The 20,636-nt window shown below is 35.9% G+C and overlaps 1 protein-coding gene across 15 annotated transcripts; it reads right to left on the bottom strand.

The window, feature by feature from the left end:
- Positions 1-387: 387 nt before the first annotated feature.
- Positions 388-20,505, bottom strand: LOC135413253 (coagulation factor XI-like). 15 transcript variants are annotated; one of them, XM_064652682.1, is made up of 15 exons: positions 17,422-20,505; positions 16,791-16,849; positions 14,190-14,352; positions 13,419-13,525; positions 11,747-11,906; positions 11,093-11,202; positions 7,562-7,721; positions 6,699-6,808; positions 6,457-6,616; positions 6,212-6,327; positions 5,667-5,841; positions 3,895-4,070; positions 3,493-3,588; positions 2,078-2,217; positions 388-736 (listed from the first exon to the last, which is right to left on the bottom strand). In XM_064652682.1, exons 1-15 carry the CDS (start codon positions 17,427-17,429, stop codon positions 581-583), a joined length of 1,896 nt encoding a protein of 631 aa, XP_064508752.1. In that variant the 5' UTR covers positions 17,430-20,505; the 3' UTR covers positions 388-580. The 15 variants fall into 15 exon arrangements, 11 of the variants coding, with proteins under 11 accessions (XP_064508752.1, XP_064508754.1, XP_064508755.1 ...); XM_064652684.1 differs by having other exon boundaries at positions 14,190-14,217; XM_064652685.1 differs by lacking the exon at positions 14,190-14,352.
- Positions 20,506-20,636: the final 131 nt, after the last annotated feature.

Raw genomic sequence — 20,636 nt, 5'->3', positions numbered from 1 at the left:
CACACAGCACTATTACCTTATTTACAAAACCATTACTGAAGAGCTTGCCAAGACCTCTGGTTTTGTTTTCTTGGTTAGTACTGCTACTTTTTTGGCTAATTCCCTAAGGAAACAAGGTTTATGCAAATTGTATAGGCATCTCTCTGTCTCAGCTTTGCTTCTCTCAGCCCCTTAGTAAGTTTGTAAATTGTTTGCCCATTTTAGCCACATTCAGACAATGGAGGGAAATGCCTCCATTGCCTGTTCAAACCTCTTAAGTTAGTAGTTCCCAGCTCCCAGGTCCATATATGTCCTACAACCTCATACACTCCTCTTTTAAGCTAGCAAGCTCAGAAGAAATCCATGGTTCAGCCATATTTTTTTTCTGTCAAATAAGTGACCACAGAGTTTATTTTTATTACTGCTTTTTATTTAGTAATAGGAAAAATCATTCAATCCTGCTTTTCTGCTTTTTAAATCAAGCCTTTTACACTCTGGGCTAACAAGAAACACCATTTAAAAAACACTGATATGTTTCATCATGTTGCTCTTAGGGTTGTTATTCTACAACATCACTTTGAGCGAGTCAGTAATGCTCATGCTATGTAGTTTTTCCTAGAATCCAGTCTGAATATTCAGCAACTTTGGTGTAGACTCCCGGCTGCCAGGGGCGAGCACACCCTTCGCCCCAGCTGGTGATGCCCACCAGATACCACACCTCCTCATGCCTGCATGACAGTGGCCCTCCCGAATCTCCCTGTGTCACAGGAGAAAAAGAAAGAGCATGCAAGGAAGAGCCCTCATCAGTATTTCTATCTCAAAGAAAGCCTCGAATAAAATCAGCATTATTCAGCGTTAACACCAGCATAACTGCCTAGATTTCAATCCCTTTCACTTAATGTATGTAGCAGGTTTTCTGATTTTTTTGTAAATTGATTTCTAAATACTTTCTAGTCATTACAAATAATTTCTACTTACCATGAAAGTTCAAAACTACTAGGTTTTTTTCCCCTTACTTATCTGCATGCAGTGATTTAAAACCCAATGAAGACTATGTGTGCAAGTAAGAAAAACAGTAAATTTGGCAATGTTTTCTCTTATGGCTTTTTTTTTTAATATGCAAATCTCAGTTCTCTACATAATTTATCTCGTTTGAGTGACTCTCACCATCAGGATAAAACACTTCTCTGTTTTCTTTTCCTATTCCTAACCCATCTTTCTGAACATAAGGTTCTTCAGTGTAGCTGTTGTAAGTTGTTAAGACAATAGTAAGTGTGTTATTTTTATAAAACAGCATCTCCATCTTCTGGTACACTGTATCAGATAAAGAAAGCATAATTGGCACAGGGGAAATTTTTATTCCTAATTACTCAATATCAATTATAGTAATAGTAACATTTTAACACAAAAATATTAACTGTTAAATGTTTACAGTGAAAACTATTTGGTAGAGAATTTAATCTTAATAATCAGAATACTTTCTTCTTGCATAAATTAGCTCAGAATATTTAAACTGATGGAAGTGCATGAGTTTACACTTGAGGAGAGAATTTAGCTCACTGAACTCACACTGTTGTGACATTTCCAATTCTAATAACGAACAGAGCAGTTTGCACAAGTTGTTTTTAGCCTTCTATTGGCCATGCATTTTAATAGCATTGCTAGTACCCTCCCTTCTGTTTTGTACAGGTGGATGCTTTAAAATAAGCTTTCAAGTACTGTATTTCATGTCTAGAAATAAAACACTACATAGGAAATCTGCTTTTATTGGAGAAATGCTTTGAGATGCTATACTTGCTCTCTTTGCATTTCTGATAGTCTGAAGGAATACTGTTTTATTCCATAAATGGTTGAGCTATCTATATATCCACACTCAGAGTTTCCTAGAATCTATCCCTAAAGGTTTCAATGTGACATAAGAAATATTTTCCACATACCTTGATTTTCAGTGCTTCTGACAAGGAAAAGTGACAAGTTAATCAACAGCTCTACCAATAACCATGCTTTTCAAATAGCAATTAAAAATAATTACAGTATTCAATTATATATTTGAAAAAATGGTTAGAATATATAGCTACGCACTATTGTTTTTCATTACCTTACAAGCATCCCTTCCACCTTCATCATAGCCAGCACAGATGACTTTGTCACCTATTCTGCGCTTCCGGTACCTTGCCTGGCATTCCTCTGTTGACATGAGGGGAATGGGAGCCTTCTGAAGAATATCTTGTACTCGACCTATGTAAAAGGCAATATGAGCAGAGAAAAGTTAAAATTAAACTTCCCCATAAACTGATATTACAAAGTGGGAGGTCACTGCTTCTAGAGTGTTGATAGATGACACCAATTTTCCTTTCTTTGTGTTACAAGCAATGTGAATTGTCTTCTAATTTGAATGTTTTTATAATGCCATTTTCTTTCTTATGACTGGACAAGCTTCAAAAATTCTTTGTGATTTGCAAGGAATCCTCATATGTGTATGGCTCTCAGGACATTGGCCCTTGCAGCATTGCCATTAGTATGCTTTTAGTAACTGTTATTTCCTAGTAAAGTGTTGCAATAACTTTGGAATCTCCCAGTTGCCAAATCTATGCTCCTCTATGTCCTAGTACAGGATGGAGAAACTTGCACATAGAATAAATAAGACTATTTGAGAGCAGCCTTTTCTTAGAAATTAACAGAAGAAATTTGTCTATACAATATCTGCTAGATTTCACATTGAACTCTAACCTTCAAACAGCTGTATAAAGGAAAAGATACTCTTTAAATAGGTATTTATCCACCTAAACATATAAAGATGACACATAAAAATATAAATAAGTAGATAGATGTAAAACCATACTTTGATAATAAGGAGCTTTTTGGCTTACCTCCATATAAAATCAGAGAAGCTCAAATCTCATCACTATCAAAACTCAAGTAATTGGCATTGTTTATAATTAATCTTGAGAATAGTAAAAGCAACATACTTCAATCTCCGATTTCCAAAGTCATATGAATATAATATCAAAAAAAAGCATGGACTATGTGCAGGCTGTAATTCAAAACAGTTCAATGATAAGTTTGCTGTCTTTTTGCAGCTAGGACCATGAAAAGGGGTGTGCATTCCAGATACATACTGGATTTTACCAGTAGATTAAGCTAGAATATAAGGAAAAATATTTGAGAGCTGGACAGGATATATTTAAAGTTGAATTCTCACATAGTTCAAATTAATGAATTGAAAAATTTATAAAATTAATTCTTGTGTCAGAGCATGGAGTTATTTAATGATAATTTCTTATGTCTTTAATTTATGTTTTATGATGTCTTAATAGAAATAGATTCTAATTAAGAATTATATTACAGTGCTGGTTTCTAATTAAGAATTATATTACAGTGTTGGCTAGAAGCAACAATGGTACCTAAGAATAGAGCAGAATTTTATTTTTTTTAAAAAGGGGGGTTGGGTTTTTTCAAACACATGAATTTTACAAATACAAGAACTCACTGTTTAAAAATATTTTTCAGTACCTTTTTCCTTTCTGTAACCCCATCCAATTACCCAACAGTCAGTATAAAATATGTTAGTGTCTTCTTTTGATGGCAGGCAAATAGGTAGTTGAAGATCTAAAATACAATTAAAAGTATTAGTATGACCAGCAGAGACAACTACAACAATAAGGCAAATAGGGTCAAATATGACCCCTGATGATAGACTCCAGGTTATGCTTTGTCCCTTATACTATATATCATTCCCATCACATAAATAAAAGCCACCCATTTTCTTTTCAAAGTCAACAAAATGAGATCCTCCTCAAACCCCTCTAACTGCATATTAAAGGAAGCCAGCCCAGGTGTCATGCACTGCCATAGCAATGCCAGCCCTGTGTCATCCTGCACATTTTCAGACTTCCTCTGCAATACACTACATACCAGTAAAATTCATAGGCTTAGCAAGTTTCATTAAAGCAATGTCATATCCAGCCTGTGCGTATTTATACTGAGGGTGAACAATAATCTCTTCCACTTTGAAGAAAGGTGTATCCTCATTTATTTCTGATTGTTTTAAAATACCAGCATAAACACGCCAACTGTTGGGATTCGCAAGACTGAGGGAAAAAGACAAACAGTCAGCCTGTGGCTAAAAAGTCTAACGCAAGCCCTGAAGTAGTTAATGTGATTCTTTCAATTCATTCCAACACAAGTTTTCTAGTAAGGAAAATAGGGTTGGTAATGTAAATTCAAGTAGTCTATTCTGACACTTATTAGTTGGGAAAATTACACTAGCCATGTAAATATAGATTAGAAAGTGTAATACCATAGACATATATGAAAGGTTTCAGCTAACCTTTATTATTCTAACTTTATTTTCAGTAAGTTTAAGGGATATCTCATTGTGACATTCTACCTACCATTAAGGCAACCTAGAAGTTTTGGTACATGCAATGAAGAAGATGCAAAAAGTGTCTTAAATAAACTCCAACATTTTTGAAGATTTTATATATGAATTCATAAATATTAGTTGGGCTTTAAAAATTCCAATTAAAAAAGTCTATTTTTATTGCTATTTTGCAAGTATATATTCTCCCTTTGCCTTTTATAATAATGGTAACTTCTACACTGGATAGTAGGTAAAGGATATTTTTATATAGGGTTTTTTAGAAAGTTTACCCACTTTATAAAAGTTTGCCACTGGAGGCAAAATAATGGTAATACTATTCCATGAGAAAAAAAATAATGAGAAGCATACTACACTGCATCAGTAAAAATGCTCGATTTTGGATCATGATGCTGGGTCAACATTCTCTTCTTTGAAGCCTTTTATCCATTACCTGTACTTTTTCTCCCATCAGACTGCATTGCAGACTTCCATTTCATTTTGTAAATGGCAGGATAACCTATTTTACAGGTGCTGACAATCTAACAAAGGAAATGGATCAACTACATGACAATTAAATCAGCCCTTCACAATGTAAACAATTTCACAACCCATATCTGATGGTAATTTTATTAACAATAGAGACTATATGCATCAGTTTATGCAAATAATCAAAGTCTTAGTACTGACTGCTTTAAATCTGAAAATCTCCATTAAAAATAGGGTATTAATTCACTGGTTTATAAAATTTGGGAGATAAAAAACTGTTAAAATAAACCAAGACAATTGTGTTCTTGATGCTTCATGTAATGCTCAGGTACCAGCAGCAGCCTAACTGGACTCAGAGATTTTCGGTGTGTCCTGGTCAAAAAGGTTACACTGCTGAGAACTCTGCTGCTGAAACTATCAGATTAGTGGTACAGAAAAATCTCTGAGATAACTTATTTGAAATTTATGAAATGCAATAACTCAGCTACAGACTTTTCTTGATAGATTATATGGTATTACAATAAGAAAAAGTTCATATCTCATTAGAGTGTCTAAGATTCTGTAAATATCTGTTGTCTGCTTTACAATTTTATCTTCTAGATTCATTAAAATAATTTAGCATCAGCAGTACAATACTGTGTTACAAAGGGACAATGTATGGAGTTCCAGCTACTTTAAGAAGATGAACAGTCTACCTGAAAAGTTCACCTTTTGGTTACATTAAAACCATTTGTTTTATTCTAATTATCACTGTTATTATCCTGAAAGGTAGATCTCAATTTATCTCACGTGTGACTAAATTTTTGGGTTTATCTGTACATTTACATTTAGGTCTCACCTGGTGACACAGTGAGCAGCTGTGAGAATCCACTGGTTGCTGATGATAGAGCCCCCGCACAGATGTCTCTGACGAGACAACTTCACATGCAAGCTGACCTGCCATGGCCATTCCCCAGGGGAAGAGTCTGTCCCTCCAACGATCCTAATAGTTCTTGCAGAATGCTGCATACACACTACAGAAATAATTCAAAACTGAGCTTAGGGACAACTTGCACTCACCAAAGAAAAATGACGATGAGACTACTACTGATCACTGAATAAGGATCATCTATTGAGAAGAAGGTGATACATGATATATTCTAATCCCTTTATGATTTACGATCATAAAGCCTATTTAAACCAAATTCACAGTGCTACTGCTGGTGTTTACAATGTGCAGACCTGGCTGACTTCACTTTTTCAGAACACTCCAACTTCACAAGGTGACCCATTGGGACAGTGCAACCAATTCAGTGCAACCACTTCAAAAAAAAAAATTGTTTGGCCCCCTATACTGAAATCAGTGAAGTACTGGCTTTCTTGCATGAAAGAAGTTTTACTTACCAGTACTGGCTTTTTTTTTACATAATCTTAGTGAGTATCCAGAGATCCTTCCTGGCCCATGCACTATTTTCACTGGAGATCCATTTGAGGACATTCTTAGGTGACACTCACACTTTCTGTCAATGAATTAATGCAAAGACTTAGTTTGTACTTTTTTTAACACAGAACACTTCCATTACCCTCTCACCACATCTGCAAAATGACTATGTCAGCAATCTTTGAACATTTTAAAAAATATATCTCACCTTTCCTCATTGCATGAATCTTGGAGTGGAAAGTATGTAAAAAATTGGCAGCGGATCACGTCTGTGCAAACCTGCTGACAAGCTCTGTGTCCTTTAGTATAAGTGACATTAAGTTCATCTCCCAAAAAATCCATATGCGTGTAAGTGCGAGAATTGCAGGCTGTAAGAATGAGTGCAGTCCAAGCATCAGAATTAATTAATTTAATTCAAAATTAGTATTTTTATTGTAATTTATTGTTTACCAGGAAAAGATCTTCTGCAATTTAGGAGACCAAAGCCTGATACAGCATTTTCTTGTGATATAAGTGCCTCTGGTATCCCACTTGTTGATGTCTTCAGAAGGCAAAGATTTCTAAAATGAAATATTTTTTACAATAACTAAATCTGTTATCACATCCTAAAAATAATTGTTTAGGTACTGGTAAGAGAAGTTTCTTTCTTAAATGTGTTTTTTTCTCTCAAGTCTCAATCTGTAAAAGTATTTCACATGAAAATGCATTCACTAAGTTCACTAGTTCACACTTAATTGAGGCAGGTTTCATAGTACTGTGAAATGGCATATAACTGTGCTACTAAAGGTTATACAGTATTTATAAATATGTAGAAGAGGTGAGTTTAGATGATGCATGTCATCTTAGCTTTGCTTCTCACCCGGAATTCCTTTGAAACTTTATTCTTCTGGTTTGTGTATGAAAAAAAGGAAGACAAATAGAAATATTTCTAAATTTCACTGAAAAATCTTTTCAGGTAAATAAGTTTATCCTGCCTGGAAACCATATGACTCTTTTGACAATGTCATAGAATTCAGCTTTAAGTCATTAAAGCAGTCTGGAGGCTCATTGTATTTTTTACAACCTTTTGAGATTAAGACCAGATATGCAACCACAATACAAAAGCCCTTATCGTATTGGAAAAGAGATGAAATGTGCACAGGAAATTATAAACTTATGAAAAAAAACATAAAAAGCTGTGTTTTACTGCAAATAGCCTTTTAACATAAAATTCCTCAAATTTCAGAAATTAGTGTTTAAAAAAGAGACTTTCATTTTAAAAAATAAATTTTAAAAAATCTACATAGATAATTACATTTGATTGTCATATTCACCTTTGGGATTCTATTTCCCATTTCCTGGTAAAGAATGTAAAGAACAAGCACTTTGGAAAATACGTGCAAATAGTTTGGCAGACAGAAATATCAGGAGTGAAAAAACTTGTAATATTAATTCCTGAAAACTCTTGATCATCAAAAATGTCCATTTGACAATCTGTATAAAACAAGAACAAAATGTAAAAAATCCAAAGACTTTGTTATGTCATCAGAATACTGAGATTTACAAATTATTTATTCCCATTGCCCTTCCGTGATTGATAAGATGGAAAGATAACACAACATTTTAACCAAAAACTGTTTCTCAAGAACATTTTTGAATATGTAAACTCACGGAGAGCACTACTGAGGAGGGATAATGTTCATACAGAGGAAAAGAGAAATTATGTGATACAGTACAGATTTGCTAATCTAATAGGGAAAGCTTTAAATTAATTTTAAACGGGTATATCTAACAGGATCATGGGAAAACTGAGGAAAAATAATAGAATGATCCTCTTAATACTTTAGCTTTTACTGTTTGAAAAGCAGGCAGAATAAGTAAGACTTCTGTATATTCTGCCCTCTGACATGACCAAAATAGCACAACAGAGGCTTGGCAGGATAATTCACACAACCAGACTATGGATATAGAAGTTACAGGAAGTACTAGCATGTTTAGAAAGAAATTAATGAGTTGCCTTCTCCAGAGACATATTTCCAGTCCTAGTTAGAATACTAATGCAAGAATAAAAAGAGAAAAAAAGGAAGCACCAGCACAGAGGACGTTTCTTGAACCTATTAAGCTGTAAAGATGGTAAAAATAGTGAAATGATCCAAAAGACAGGACTTGGTGGCAGCAGAAAACTTCAGCTGTTGAGAAAGTACAGCTACCAAGTCAACACTACCTGGTTTGTTATAGATATACATACTGGAACATCTTACCAGAAAATAGAAAAAAAAAGGGAGAGGTAGAGCTTAATGTGACTCCTATTAATTTCATGAGGTTTTCAAAAAACATAAGCATGAAGGGACAACAATACTGGGCAGTAATTGCACAATAAGAACAGTAAGAAAATAAAAACAGCAATCTAGAAAATAAGTCAATTAACTCTGACAATCAGTGGATAAGATCCCTTGTTAAGTGGAAATAGCGCTCAAGAAATGGACAGTTTCTAAAGAAAATTATATTTAAAGCACAACTGTGTATCTGAAAGTTTGGGAAGCTAACTCATGATCTAATGGATCACGTTCAGTGATCATTTGTTCAATATGAAATGACCTCAAGGAAGGCACCTTGCAAAGGGCAGAAATACAGAAATACTGCTATAATAGTATGTGTGCGTAAGGACAAAGTCGGAAAGGCAAAGGCATGAAATGAATAGCCACATAGGAAGGAATAAACTAAATAAAGTCAGAAAAATACTAGAACAAATATTCAAATAAACTCATTTCAGATATTTACAAAACAACAAGGCAGAAGATGGTACTGAGTTTTTATGACTACATTTGACAAATCTCCATCTGGACAGGTACAGCTGATCTGTCTTGGATTAGGACAGTTGACCTCCTTAGATGACCTCTTGATCCAACAGCACTATCTAGGCTTCTATGACCACATAATTTATTTCTTCTCTCTCTCTGCTCTTGCTTCACTCACAAGACACAGAGAGTAAGGAAAGACATGTAGGAACAAGATTGACTTTCACGTGCTGTTGTAGTTTAACCCCAGAGAGCAATCAAGCCCCACACAGCCACTCCCTCACTCCTGCACCAGTAAGACTGGGGGGAGAATCGGAAGGGTAAAAGCTAGAAAACTCGTGATTTGAGATAAAGACAGTATAATAGGGAAAAGCCACACTGGGTGCCAAAAAGAACTGTGGTGGGTTGACCTTGGCTGGATGCCCACCAACTTGCTCTATCACTCCCCCTTCACAGCTGGACAGGGGAGAGAAAATAAGATGGAAAATGACTCGCAGGTTTAGGTAAGGTGGTTTACTAAAGCAGAAGGAAAAGTTTGTGCGTGCACAAGCAAGAGAAAAAACCCAGTAATTTTATTCTCTTCTTCCTACCAGCAAGGGATGTTCAGCCACTTCCCAGGAAGCAAGGCTTCAGCACATGTAGCGGTTGCTCAGAAAGGCAAACATTGTAAATAACAAATGTCCCTCCCTTTCTCCTTCTTTTCTTAGCTTTTTTATCTCAGCTGACATCATATGGTATGAAATATCCATTTGGTTAATTTGGGTCAGCTGGCCTGGTTGTGTCCTCTCCCAGGATCTTGCCCACGCCCAGCCCCTTGATGGGGAGGTGGAGAATGCTGGAGAGACAGTGATGATGCTGTGCCAGCCTTGCCCAGCAGTAGCCAAAACACTGGTGTGTTATCAACACCTTTCTAGCTACCAGTGCAAAGCACAGCACTGTGAGGGCTGCTGTGGGAAAACGAACTCCATCTCAGCCAGACACAATATGCATGCTTTCAGAAATTCAGATTATTTGTGATGGATCATTACAACCATGTAATCACTGTTGTAAACCATAAATGTCTTTGATGAAGTCTCACATAGCTTTTGATTTACTTTTTTTACTTAAAATTCTATTGTTTGCAGATATGCTTCAGTCCCCCGATTCTTCTCAAAGTTTGTGAGTAGGACCCTCCTGAGTACTGTGCTTTTATTTCTAATCATGAATTAATGTCTTTCTAGTATATGTTAAAGCAAGAGTTTGGCAAAAATAAAAAATATTGCCTCTATTCTATCCCATACACCTAGGGAGGGAATAGCTACATTGTTTTCTTCTCTTTACAAAACTTTTTCTTCCTTCTTTTATTCTTTACAGTTAATTTTTCATGAACGGTCTTAATTGTTAAGATCTGAACAAAATTGATTTTTTCAATAGCTTACAAAGATTATTCCTACAGTAGGATTAGCGGAGTCTGAAGAAAATCTATTGATATAGAAAAAAAATATATTGATATAGTCTCTACAAAATGCGATTTATATGGGAAAACTAGATTATCTGTGAGCTACAGAAGGTATAATTCACACTGTTTCATTTTAGACTCTTGAGACTTTTGCCTTTGTAATGATTGCAGGAAAAAGCACAGACTTTGTGTTTTCATACAAATCACCCACAAAATGCATAATATATCCCTTCATATTAGCCAGCTGTATTAGAAAGCTGCAGGTTTTCATTTAAAATTTTCAAGTGTATACAGAGTATAGAAACAGAATTTAGAAAGCTTTATATTCCTTTCTGATTTTTGACTTTGATATCCATGATACAAAAATAACATACAATTTCATCAAGCTAACTGTATGAAAGAAATCTTTAGATCTTTAAAGCAGGCTACTGTGTCGGTAAGATAAATGATAACATGGAAAAATTAAAAAGAGATGAACCTCCTTTGTGCCTTACAAACTACATTTGTAAGAATAAGACTATATCAGAATTATTCTACATAATGAAACATTTATACATGTCAGTGATAGACCGCATTTCATCATCCATAACCCTTAAAACTAAACTGAATCAGAGATTTTAAATAGTTACCTAATTCAGAAAGCTGGCATGGCTTTAAAGAGAATCCAGACACAACCTCATCAAGCACCTTTATGTTGGTTGGAGTTCCAACACTGGTATGTTTCAAGAAGCATTTTTTACTGGATGATAAAGAATAAAGAAAGTGGTAAGAAAACAGGCCTTCTTCCTTGGACTAAACCATCCTCCTGGATCTATAATTCCTATCATGGTGCATGGTCCAACCCCCAGAAAAGGCTTCAAATGATGAACAGAGCTAGCTAAACAACATTTAACTTGCAAATTTGAAAAGATCAAGAGCTCAAAAATAGGCTTCATAAAAACTAAATAATTTCTCTGGCTGCTCTGATGATGCTATTTTCAGAACAATAAGCAGAACAAGATTTAACAGAGCAATAATGTTGCACACATATCAATATAATTTGCATTTCAGTATCTCCAGACGATTTTAAATTTTTTCAGTGCAATAATAATCAAGTTTGTCTTTCTCACCAATGAACAAATGAAAGCTAACTGACTAAAGATATTTTCCTACCTGTAAGCGTGAATAAACATTGCAAGGAGGAATAAAATTAATATCCTTGAGTAATTCTTGCACCATAGACTGCTCTGAGATTTACTCTACAGCACAGTGCTGTCCAAGGAAATGGATCAACCTGTATTTACCAAAAGCTTGCATTGTGAAATGTTTCAGAGGCATATGTAAAAAAATGGCAATGCTTGTCATTGGTACATCGTTTTTGACACTCTTGATAGCTGTCAGCCGTAGCAATATCATAAATCTTCCCTTCCATATCCAGTCCTACATGGACATCTGGGCTGCAAGCTGTGAAGAAAGAGAGACCAAGTTCTGAAAATGTACTTCTATTCTTTACCCCATCCCGTACCTCAAATTGCCCAAAAGATAGTTTGTATAACACAGCCCTCATAATCCACATTCTACATCCCACACTCACTTCAGTTACATCACACTTCATACATACTTCTAGTACTAAATTAGAAACATGGGCTTAGTGTAGTATATCACATGGCAAACTGTCAGACTTTGACAGTGCCTCTGCCTACATGAGAGAGGGGCTCTAACCAATGTGGCTGACTGAGAGCAAATTGATATTCAGCAAAGCAAGAACTCGAGATTAATACTAAAACATACTTTCCCAGTTCCAAATTCACAGAGCAGTTTAAACGGCAAATTCTGTCCTTATAAGCAACAAACATCTCCCATTTGAGCCAGAATATTTAATTTACACTTCACAGAGGGAGAATTGGGACTGTGGAGTTTGAAATGCAGGTCATTGAGTTCTCTTCAAAGAACATGAATCAGCCAAAGATTGGAACCATTTTTAAATATATATGGAAAGATTTTCACTTTAGTGACATTAGTCTGATTCTAGAGTAACTACAGTGATATTAATTAGTCTAAATAGCATAAAGAATAACATTCCACTGAAATCTCTTCTTCTGGGTCAAAGCTACTCAGAAATATAAGCACGTCAAGATATTGGTAGGAAAGAGCTTTTAAAAGACCTGACTGCTCTGAAAGGCAAGTGGCAAACTAAAGCAAGCACAACTTATTTTATAATAGCTGCAATGGAGAACTCACATAAAAACCCATTTAGTCCTGCCACATTGAGGTGCTATACCAACAAAACTAAAGAACTAGCCTGACATCCATAAGACACTATTTGTCCTCATAGACAGGAAGTGAATATTCTTCCTTATTCTCTTTTTTTAAAGTACCATGCTATGCTTAAAGCTCCTTTTGATGACAGTGCAAGTTTAAAGCCTACCTAAACCAAGAAATTTAATAGGCTTTAAATATGCTTGGTGATAACTCAAAGACACGGCATGCTGAAACCAATACTTCATGTACAGCACACATACACTAAAAGATGCAGCTGCTAATAAATTACTACACAGAATCGTGAAGGTACGAACATCACATTGTGGCAATGCACTTCTGCTTTGCTGGGCATCTGCACATCAGAGTTATAAAACAGGGCCACACATGCCATATGAGCAGCTTTCAGGAGTGGAATTGTAGTAGTAAAATAATCTTTAGAACTGGAGTCAGCAGCTAAAGCCTGCATTCCCATCTGCCTCTAGCAAATGAAACAGTCACGTCATCTGGGGAGCCTCAGTGGTGGATAGTTGGGCCTGAAGGCTAAAACCAGTGGAGTTTTTGTCACTTGTGTTTGAAAGCAATCTGGCAAAGACCATACAAATCACTGCTTGGCTGCTTCCCTGATTCTACTACTATTTACAAAATGCTAATTTTTTAACAGCTGCCACCCAATACACAGCATAAAGTACATGCATGTGAGTAACCATATCTTACCACTAATTTGGATGTTACACTGTTTTAAGGAATGTCCAGAGATAGCTCCTTCCATATCCACTTTCGGCAGCATTTCTGTATCACTGTCTTTTAAATAGCAGGAAAACCTGTGTTTTAAAATGCAGCAATTAATGGCTTTTACTGTACAACACAGACTTTCATAATTGTTTCTCAAGTGAAATCCAGGCTCTCCAACATCCCCCAATATTAAAACATTGACATGTATAATTGGAAGAAAAATAGGATAGAGACACATATGCTTTCTTGGCACTGGTGGCAGACAACAATACTTTGTGTATGTGGGAGCTCCAAGAGGTCTCAATAAAGCAAGAAGCAGAGCCCAGGGTTTGGAGGACAGAAGTGCACTGAGCATAGAGAGGAAGGACAACCTCAATCTCTCAGGCTAAAGTTCTTAATTGTGAGAAAAATATGCTAAATAGAGAGGGTGGGGAACAGTAGAGGGGACCACTGCAGATGTGAAATTACTCACACTGTCTCTGAACAATAAACCTGTGGCACAAAGGAGGGAGTGCAGAGTCACTTCTGCTTCCTTGAAAGGGTTGGTATGTGAGTGTGAAAAATTGAGTATTGTCAAATTTAACCTTCTGAATTCAAGCAATTATCTAAGATCTCAGTTTTAGAGATACATGACACAGTGTTCCACGGCAACCCTGTACCTTTCCCTGCGTGCCTGTGTTCTGTCAAAATGTTACCAAGTCTCTAAATTATCACGGGAGGCCAGCAAAATAGACATGTACATGAACATCCTACCTTTTTGCAGGATCTTTAGTCCATGTTGCTGGCAAATAGGTGAAGAACAGACAGGTAGGATGGTAAGTACACACTATTTGGCAGTAATTGGCACTCGGTGTAAAAAACGTAGTGAGGTCTCCACCTTGGAAGTATGTATTTTCATAGATCTGAGTCACACATTCTGATGCAGAATAACAAAACATGTCAATTATTAAAGATGGGAGCATGCAGTTCAGCAGTAGAGGATGAAGCCACTGCTCCTCTTTGTCATGGACCTTTTGGCAGGAAAAGTGGGTAAGGGGGGTAAGTAGCACAGTTCCTCTGAGAGTCTTGTCTTTGCTCTCCAGCAGAAATAAAATTCCCTGGGGTGTCTCCCCCCATTCCCTGCCTCATACCCAATGCTGGAGCAGGGCAGCTTGAGCCAAGGCAGAAACCCAAGCAGCAGGATAGGCCGTATCTGCATGGCAGATAGGGAAAGTACCATCTCATGGCAGATCTCAGGAGTAGCAGAAGCCTCTTCTGACAGAGACCACCACTACGAGGAAAACAAGGAGGAGGAAGCGCAGAGACCAAAAAGATTTAGGAACTTTTATGTAAAGACAGTCCTATTTTGTCCAGTGATGCTCTGAGGCCAGAGTCCCAGGCAGTGCCACTGTACACAGCCTCAATGACTCAGAGCATTTCATAAACCTTCTGCTCCCTCACACTTCACCTTGAACCCCCCAACTTGCTTTACAATGAAGAAAATACTGTTTCAGGAGTAGCATCTCAGAATGGTCCAGAATAAAAATGAGCTCAACTACGACCATGCATCTGAAGGAATATTGAACTCTGAACGACCTACTGAACTCTGTAATGACAACCACTCACACTCCAGAGCCATGCAACAAAGGTACCTAAGCAGCAACCTGCTCCCATCTTTCAAAATGAAGGCACTTGTAAGGTCTCCATGTTAAAACACACAACAGAGCTGTCTTTGCATAGGAGACCACTCTCTTCTTGAATTTGCCCTCCAAAAGAAGTAGCAAACCAGCAAGTACGCCAATTTTTATTCCTGTATCTACAAAAGTGCTTTTTCTCAGCTAAAAGATAAAGAGAAAATAATGTAATTTTACAGACTGGGAGGAAAACCTAACTGAAAACATTTTATCTACTGGTTTAATCAGTTACTACAGAGCAATCATAATGTATCAAACACTATTTAAAATGAAAATAAATAGAACTATCATATTGGACTTTATCGTTTTAAAATATTACAAGTGGATTTTATTTGTTAATGTGATTATAAACTATACATAGGCAATTCTATGTTTCCTGGACATAAGTAAAATATATACTTAAAAAAAAAAAGAAAAGGAAAAAGCAAGGAATTATTAGACAATGTTCTAGATATCCTAATATTTTTCAAAGCTGAATTTCTTATTAATAAAAATTTGTACTTTATAAATATCCATATTTTTCTGGTATGTATACTTCCAAGATATTTCTCTAAAAATTGGTAATTATTGTTCTCAGTAGAGTTTCTTTGCCCAACTTTGTCATTAACAGAAAAGCATTTTCTACTCTAAGAATACTCTAAGTGCATTCTGTTTGCTGTATCAGATATTTTGAATCCTATTTATCTTCTTCTAGTGTAAATTAACACACAAAAATTTTATTTATGCTGTAAAACTGTGCACCATGTAGAACTATGCCAGTTCTGAACACATTAATTTAATAAAAATGTTTTCTAGCCCTCAGAAATTTTCCAAGATTTTAGTTTTGCCGAGATTTAAAGCCAGGAAAAATATTTTCTTAAATAATACTACATTTATCAAACAGATTTTGCTAAAAAGCTGTTACCTAATTGTTGTCTGAGAAAACAGGTAATACATTACTGAATTTAATTTGTGTTTGGCCTTAGTTATAACTTATCAGCAAAAGGAATTTCAGAGAAATATAATGCAATTTTTGTAGTTTAACTTTTGCTAACTGAACAAAGTAAATCATTAACACAGACTGAAAAAAATGTACAATTATCAATCTTCCAGAGTACCAAGAGAACTCTAAAAACCATTTACAACAAAACAACTGGTTTTGGAGTTATTCACTGTTATTGCAATAGTCTTTCAAGCACAATGGTACATAGGTGTTACACAGATAATTTTTACATGAGTAATTTCACACAAAGGCAACATGTGAGTATGACTGAAGTTGGTGGGGTTTGCTTATTTAAAAAAATAAAAAAGGATGTTGGTTCTGAAGCTCAGCTGGTGTCTCACAGTGAGGCTGCTCATCAGTCCTGCCTCCTACCTGAGGGCAGCATCTGGGGAAAGGTCTGAGGCTCCTTTGCAGCCAGGAAGAGGCAGACAGTGATAGCTCACCCAGCACTGCCAGACTGAGCCTACAGCAGCCAGCACACATTACTGCAATGGGGGTGGCAGGACAGTATCAGTAAAGCCCCATTAGAAAGTTCCATGTCAGATAATAGGGTTATGCGAGTTACCCATGCGAGTTAACTAAGCTCAACCTAGCAGAATCAAAACAGCTCTCTCAGGACCAGACTGTAGTTATCATCTCCCCACCTATAAGAGTTGTGTTACTCTGTGTGTCAATCTCAGAAATTATAGATTCACTTACCACTGTAAACAGAAGCAAGTAAGAAAATGAAATTAAAAGTCCGATAAATCCAAATCATCCTAAAAACCACAAAATTATTATTTAGGATGTGTTAAATAAAGGGTGTATAACTAGTTTTATAATGCACCACAAAGCATAACACTGATTTACAATTGTACTGTTTCACCATTAATTCAATATTACTTTGAAATTTACAAATTACAGCTGTGATATACAGTTTTGGTATATCTAAAGTAGCATGGAAGAATAACAAAAGTTATCCCTTTACTTATGCTTGTAAGAAGCAATAAAGCTTATAAGCACTTCAAGAATTTCTACTTTTTTTAACAGCAGAACATTTATTCTTGCTTAGACTGGGAGCAATATTACATTGAAATGATATTACTAATCCTGACTCTCCTGATAGTTTAGTAGATACTGTTATCCCCATAGCAAACAAATGACTCACACTCACTTCTTCTGGTATATGCTATATGAATTCTAAACCCTTTCTTTTCACACGCAACAACTTAAGCTATGAAATAGTCAAACAAATTGACCACACAACACAAGTCATAAATTTTTCAACATACATTGTCTTGTTGCTATGAAAACCTTTCACTGAATACCAGTTTCAATAACAATTACATACCTGAACATACAGTAGGTCTGGATGCATAGGTAAGGTTTATGCTCTACTAAAAAAAAAAAAAAAAGAAGTCCACACTTCGTGTTAAATATTACTGTGCCTGCAATGCTAACTTATCTTTAATATTTACTTTGAATGGGTACCTTACCTTTTCTGTCGATAGTTACTGACCTTGGGACCCATTTTCAGAACATCCATCATCCACACTGCACTGAAATAGATGTTCCGGTTTTACACCAGCTGAGCATCTGCCTCTTTCATAGCATTTTAAATAAAAGGCAAATCTCTGATTCAGAACAGTCAGAGTATCTGCTGCTAGCACAGGAACCCACATAAACAAGGAACCAGATCTGACTCAAGAGCAAATCCTGACCCGGGGGAGCTGGAGTGGGGGAATCCACATGAAATTAGTCAGACTAGTAACTCAGACCCAAGTAAACGACACCATTATGAAACTACAGCAGCTGAGGACAGAATCATTGCCTATATTTTCTTATTATTACATCATTTTCTTGAGGTACTCCCTTGACAAACACAGATATATACTTCAACTATGTATACTGTGCTCTTAACATCATTTCAAGTTCTCATTTCTCCTTTTCAATACTCCACAGAAATTATCCTGTCTACATCTTCCAAGTAATTTTACTGTCGGCCTTTCCACACTCCTGTTTTTGTTGCTAAGTTCAACAGAGAGTGTCTTCAGTTTGCCAGAAAGCAGAAAAAACACAAGCCTGTTTGCAGATATATGAAATGTAAATACAACAAGTAGACAAACTTAATTTCTAGCTTATCTGAATCACTTGTTTTGATTTCTATTATTCTTTTTAATAGGTGTTAAAAGCAAAAAAAAAAAAATCTTTCAAATATGAGAAAAAAAAAAGGTGTTTTGTTTCACAGTGAAACTGCTTAAGGAATGGCTCTTCCTTTCTCCCCACTCTTTTTTCGTCTTTTCTTTTAAATCAAATATGGAAAAGACAGAGATATATACTCAACTCAAAAAGTATCAAGATCAAAACATTCCACCCAACTATGACCCTTCTGAGCATCCTGATCATTGAAATCACTTCTCCATGATTTAAGGGCCAGCAAGGTCTCCAACTCCTCCTTACAGAGGAAGAACTGTCTCAAATAAAGTCTTCATACTCTCCCATGTATCAATTTGCTTTGCCCTGACAGGCTTGTAGGAGAGGACTCAACTGTTTTCAGTAAGCAGCTTTCATTTTTATGTGCTCTATTCTGTTTTACGTGTGCAACAGTGAGAGTGCTAGAAGTCTTTACTGAAAAACACATCGATAGTTTAGTCCTGTGACAAGAAATGTTTTGAGACTAAGATGTCTGTACAGCTCTGACCTTTAACTCAGAAAAGCAGATTTTTATATTGGTCACAGGGTGGACAGGTATCATGGGAACACAGCTCTGGAAAAGTACACCACACCATTGCAAGGCAACACCATTGAAGCCTTCCTGTATAACCACAAATATGCAACTCTTTTCTCATCCAAAAAGTGATGATAATTTTTCACACCCCTGGAAAAATTTTTGCCTTTACTTCAAATTACAAAGTTTTTATCACCATGAAAGTAATCACAAAACCTACCACTTATCAGAATATTTATAAAAAAAACAAGCTGAACTTACAACTTTTTGTATTGCTCAACTTGTATTAGTGTTCAGTTAAAATAATTATTTTGCCTTTGTGTGTGTGTGTGTACATGTCTGCATGCATTTCACTTGGTGGCACAAAAGGATTAGAACTTTTCTCCAAGGACTTAATTTCTTCACTTTTTATTTCTCATCTAAGCTTTCCAGGTCAGATACTGGGCAGTTATTCCAGTTCATTACTATCTTATTAAAACACAAGCAAACAAACAAAGACCAAAAAAACTCCAACTCCACACTTTTGGAAAAATAAGGTATACAGTTCAAATAAACAGAAAAAACAGAGCAGATTGATGATAAATTGAGTGGTTTAACTCAATTTAGAGCTAAAACACAGGGCAAAATTATCTGTTTGCAGCAGTGTACTAAAATCTACATATGAAGTTTTGTCTTTTACAGCATGAGGATTAAATTCAGGAAGGCAGGTGGATGTTTAGAAAGCACCATTAGTCCACGTCTTGCATGAGTCCAAACACGCAGCTTTCAGATGCCAAAAAGCAGTTTATGTCAAGCTGGCTGGAAACTTCTAGTTCCTCTGAGGCATCTGCAGGAGCTCTCAAGCAGAACCTCCCAAGATGTTACACAGGGTTTATTGTCAGTGTTCTCCATAACAGCTGTAAACCATTAACCAGAAACACTCATATGCTCTGTTTCTGCTACCCCAGTAGAAAGTTCAGTACCTTCAGTATTTTTTCCTCAATATTTATTTCCTTAGCAGCCTCAGACTGCTTTAAAACCAAATTTCACAACTGAAGATGAGAGGTCACTGCCATTTCAGAGCAGCTTCAAACACAAAGATTACAGGATTAAATCAGTGCTTATCTTGGCAAAGATACTATGTGCATCACTAAATAGGGATTTTCCACTTTGGCAATATGGGCCAGTATTTGAGCCCATGCACTTTTAATAATGAGTTTCTCATTACAGTTTTATCTAGTTTTTGTCTCAATTGTTTTCTTGTTCACATCAGAGATCATAAAGAAATTATAATTTACTTGAGATCTCATTATATGAGAAGAGTATGATACAAAAACAAAGCGCAAGAAAAAATATTGGCCAGAATAGCTAGAAGTAAAAAAAATTATCTTATGGAAAGAATTGCTATAATTTGGTCTATCTTACAAACTGTTTCTACAAAATAAATCCCACAGAAGAAAAGGAAGTCTTGAAAGTCTTCAGCTTTAAGGACATAGTTTAGGAAAACATGAGATACCTCTCCAGGTTTCAACTACATACCAAAAGTCCTGAGAAAACATATCTTGGATGCAAATCTTGTACACCTTGAAAGCTCACACTGCTGAGTACCCGAATGTATGAAATAATTCCTTAAGAAAACACTTGTCATTTGTATTCTGTGTATTAACATATGAAGGTAGTCTCAAAAGTTATCTCATTATAAAGAAAACAATGTTTACATTCAGCCCTGGAAACTTAAATTCTTGTTATTATACAGAAATGAAACCTATTTGAAAAAGAAGGCTGAAGAATGCAGCCGTTTTGCCATTGCTACATGACTTTTTTTTCTTAAGGGCAAAATAAAGGGAGCAATTACAAAC

The sequence above is a fragment of the Pseudopipra pipra genome, chromosome 4 (assembly GCF_036250125.1).
Source record: "Pseudopipra pipra isolate bDixPip1 chromosome 4, bDixPip1.hap1, whole genome shotgun sequence".
In the NCBI taxonomy this organism is placed as follows: domain Eukaryota; kingdom Metazoa; phylum Chordata; class Aves; order Passeriformes; family Pipridae; genus Pseudopipra; species Pseudopipra pipra.
This window is presented reverse-complemented; position numbering and strand designations above follow the sequence as displayed.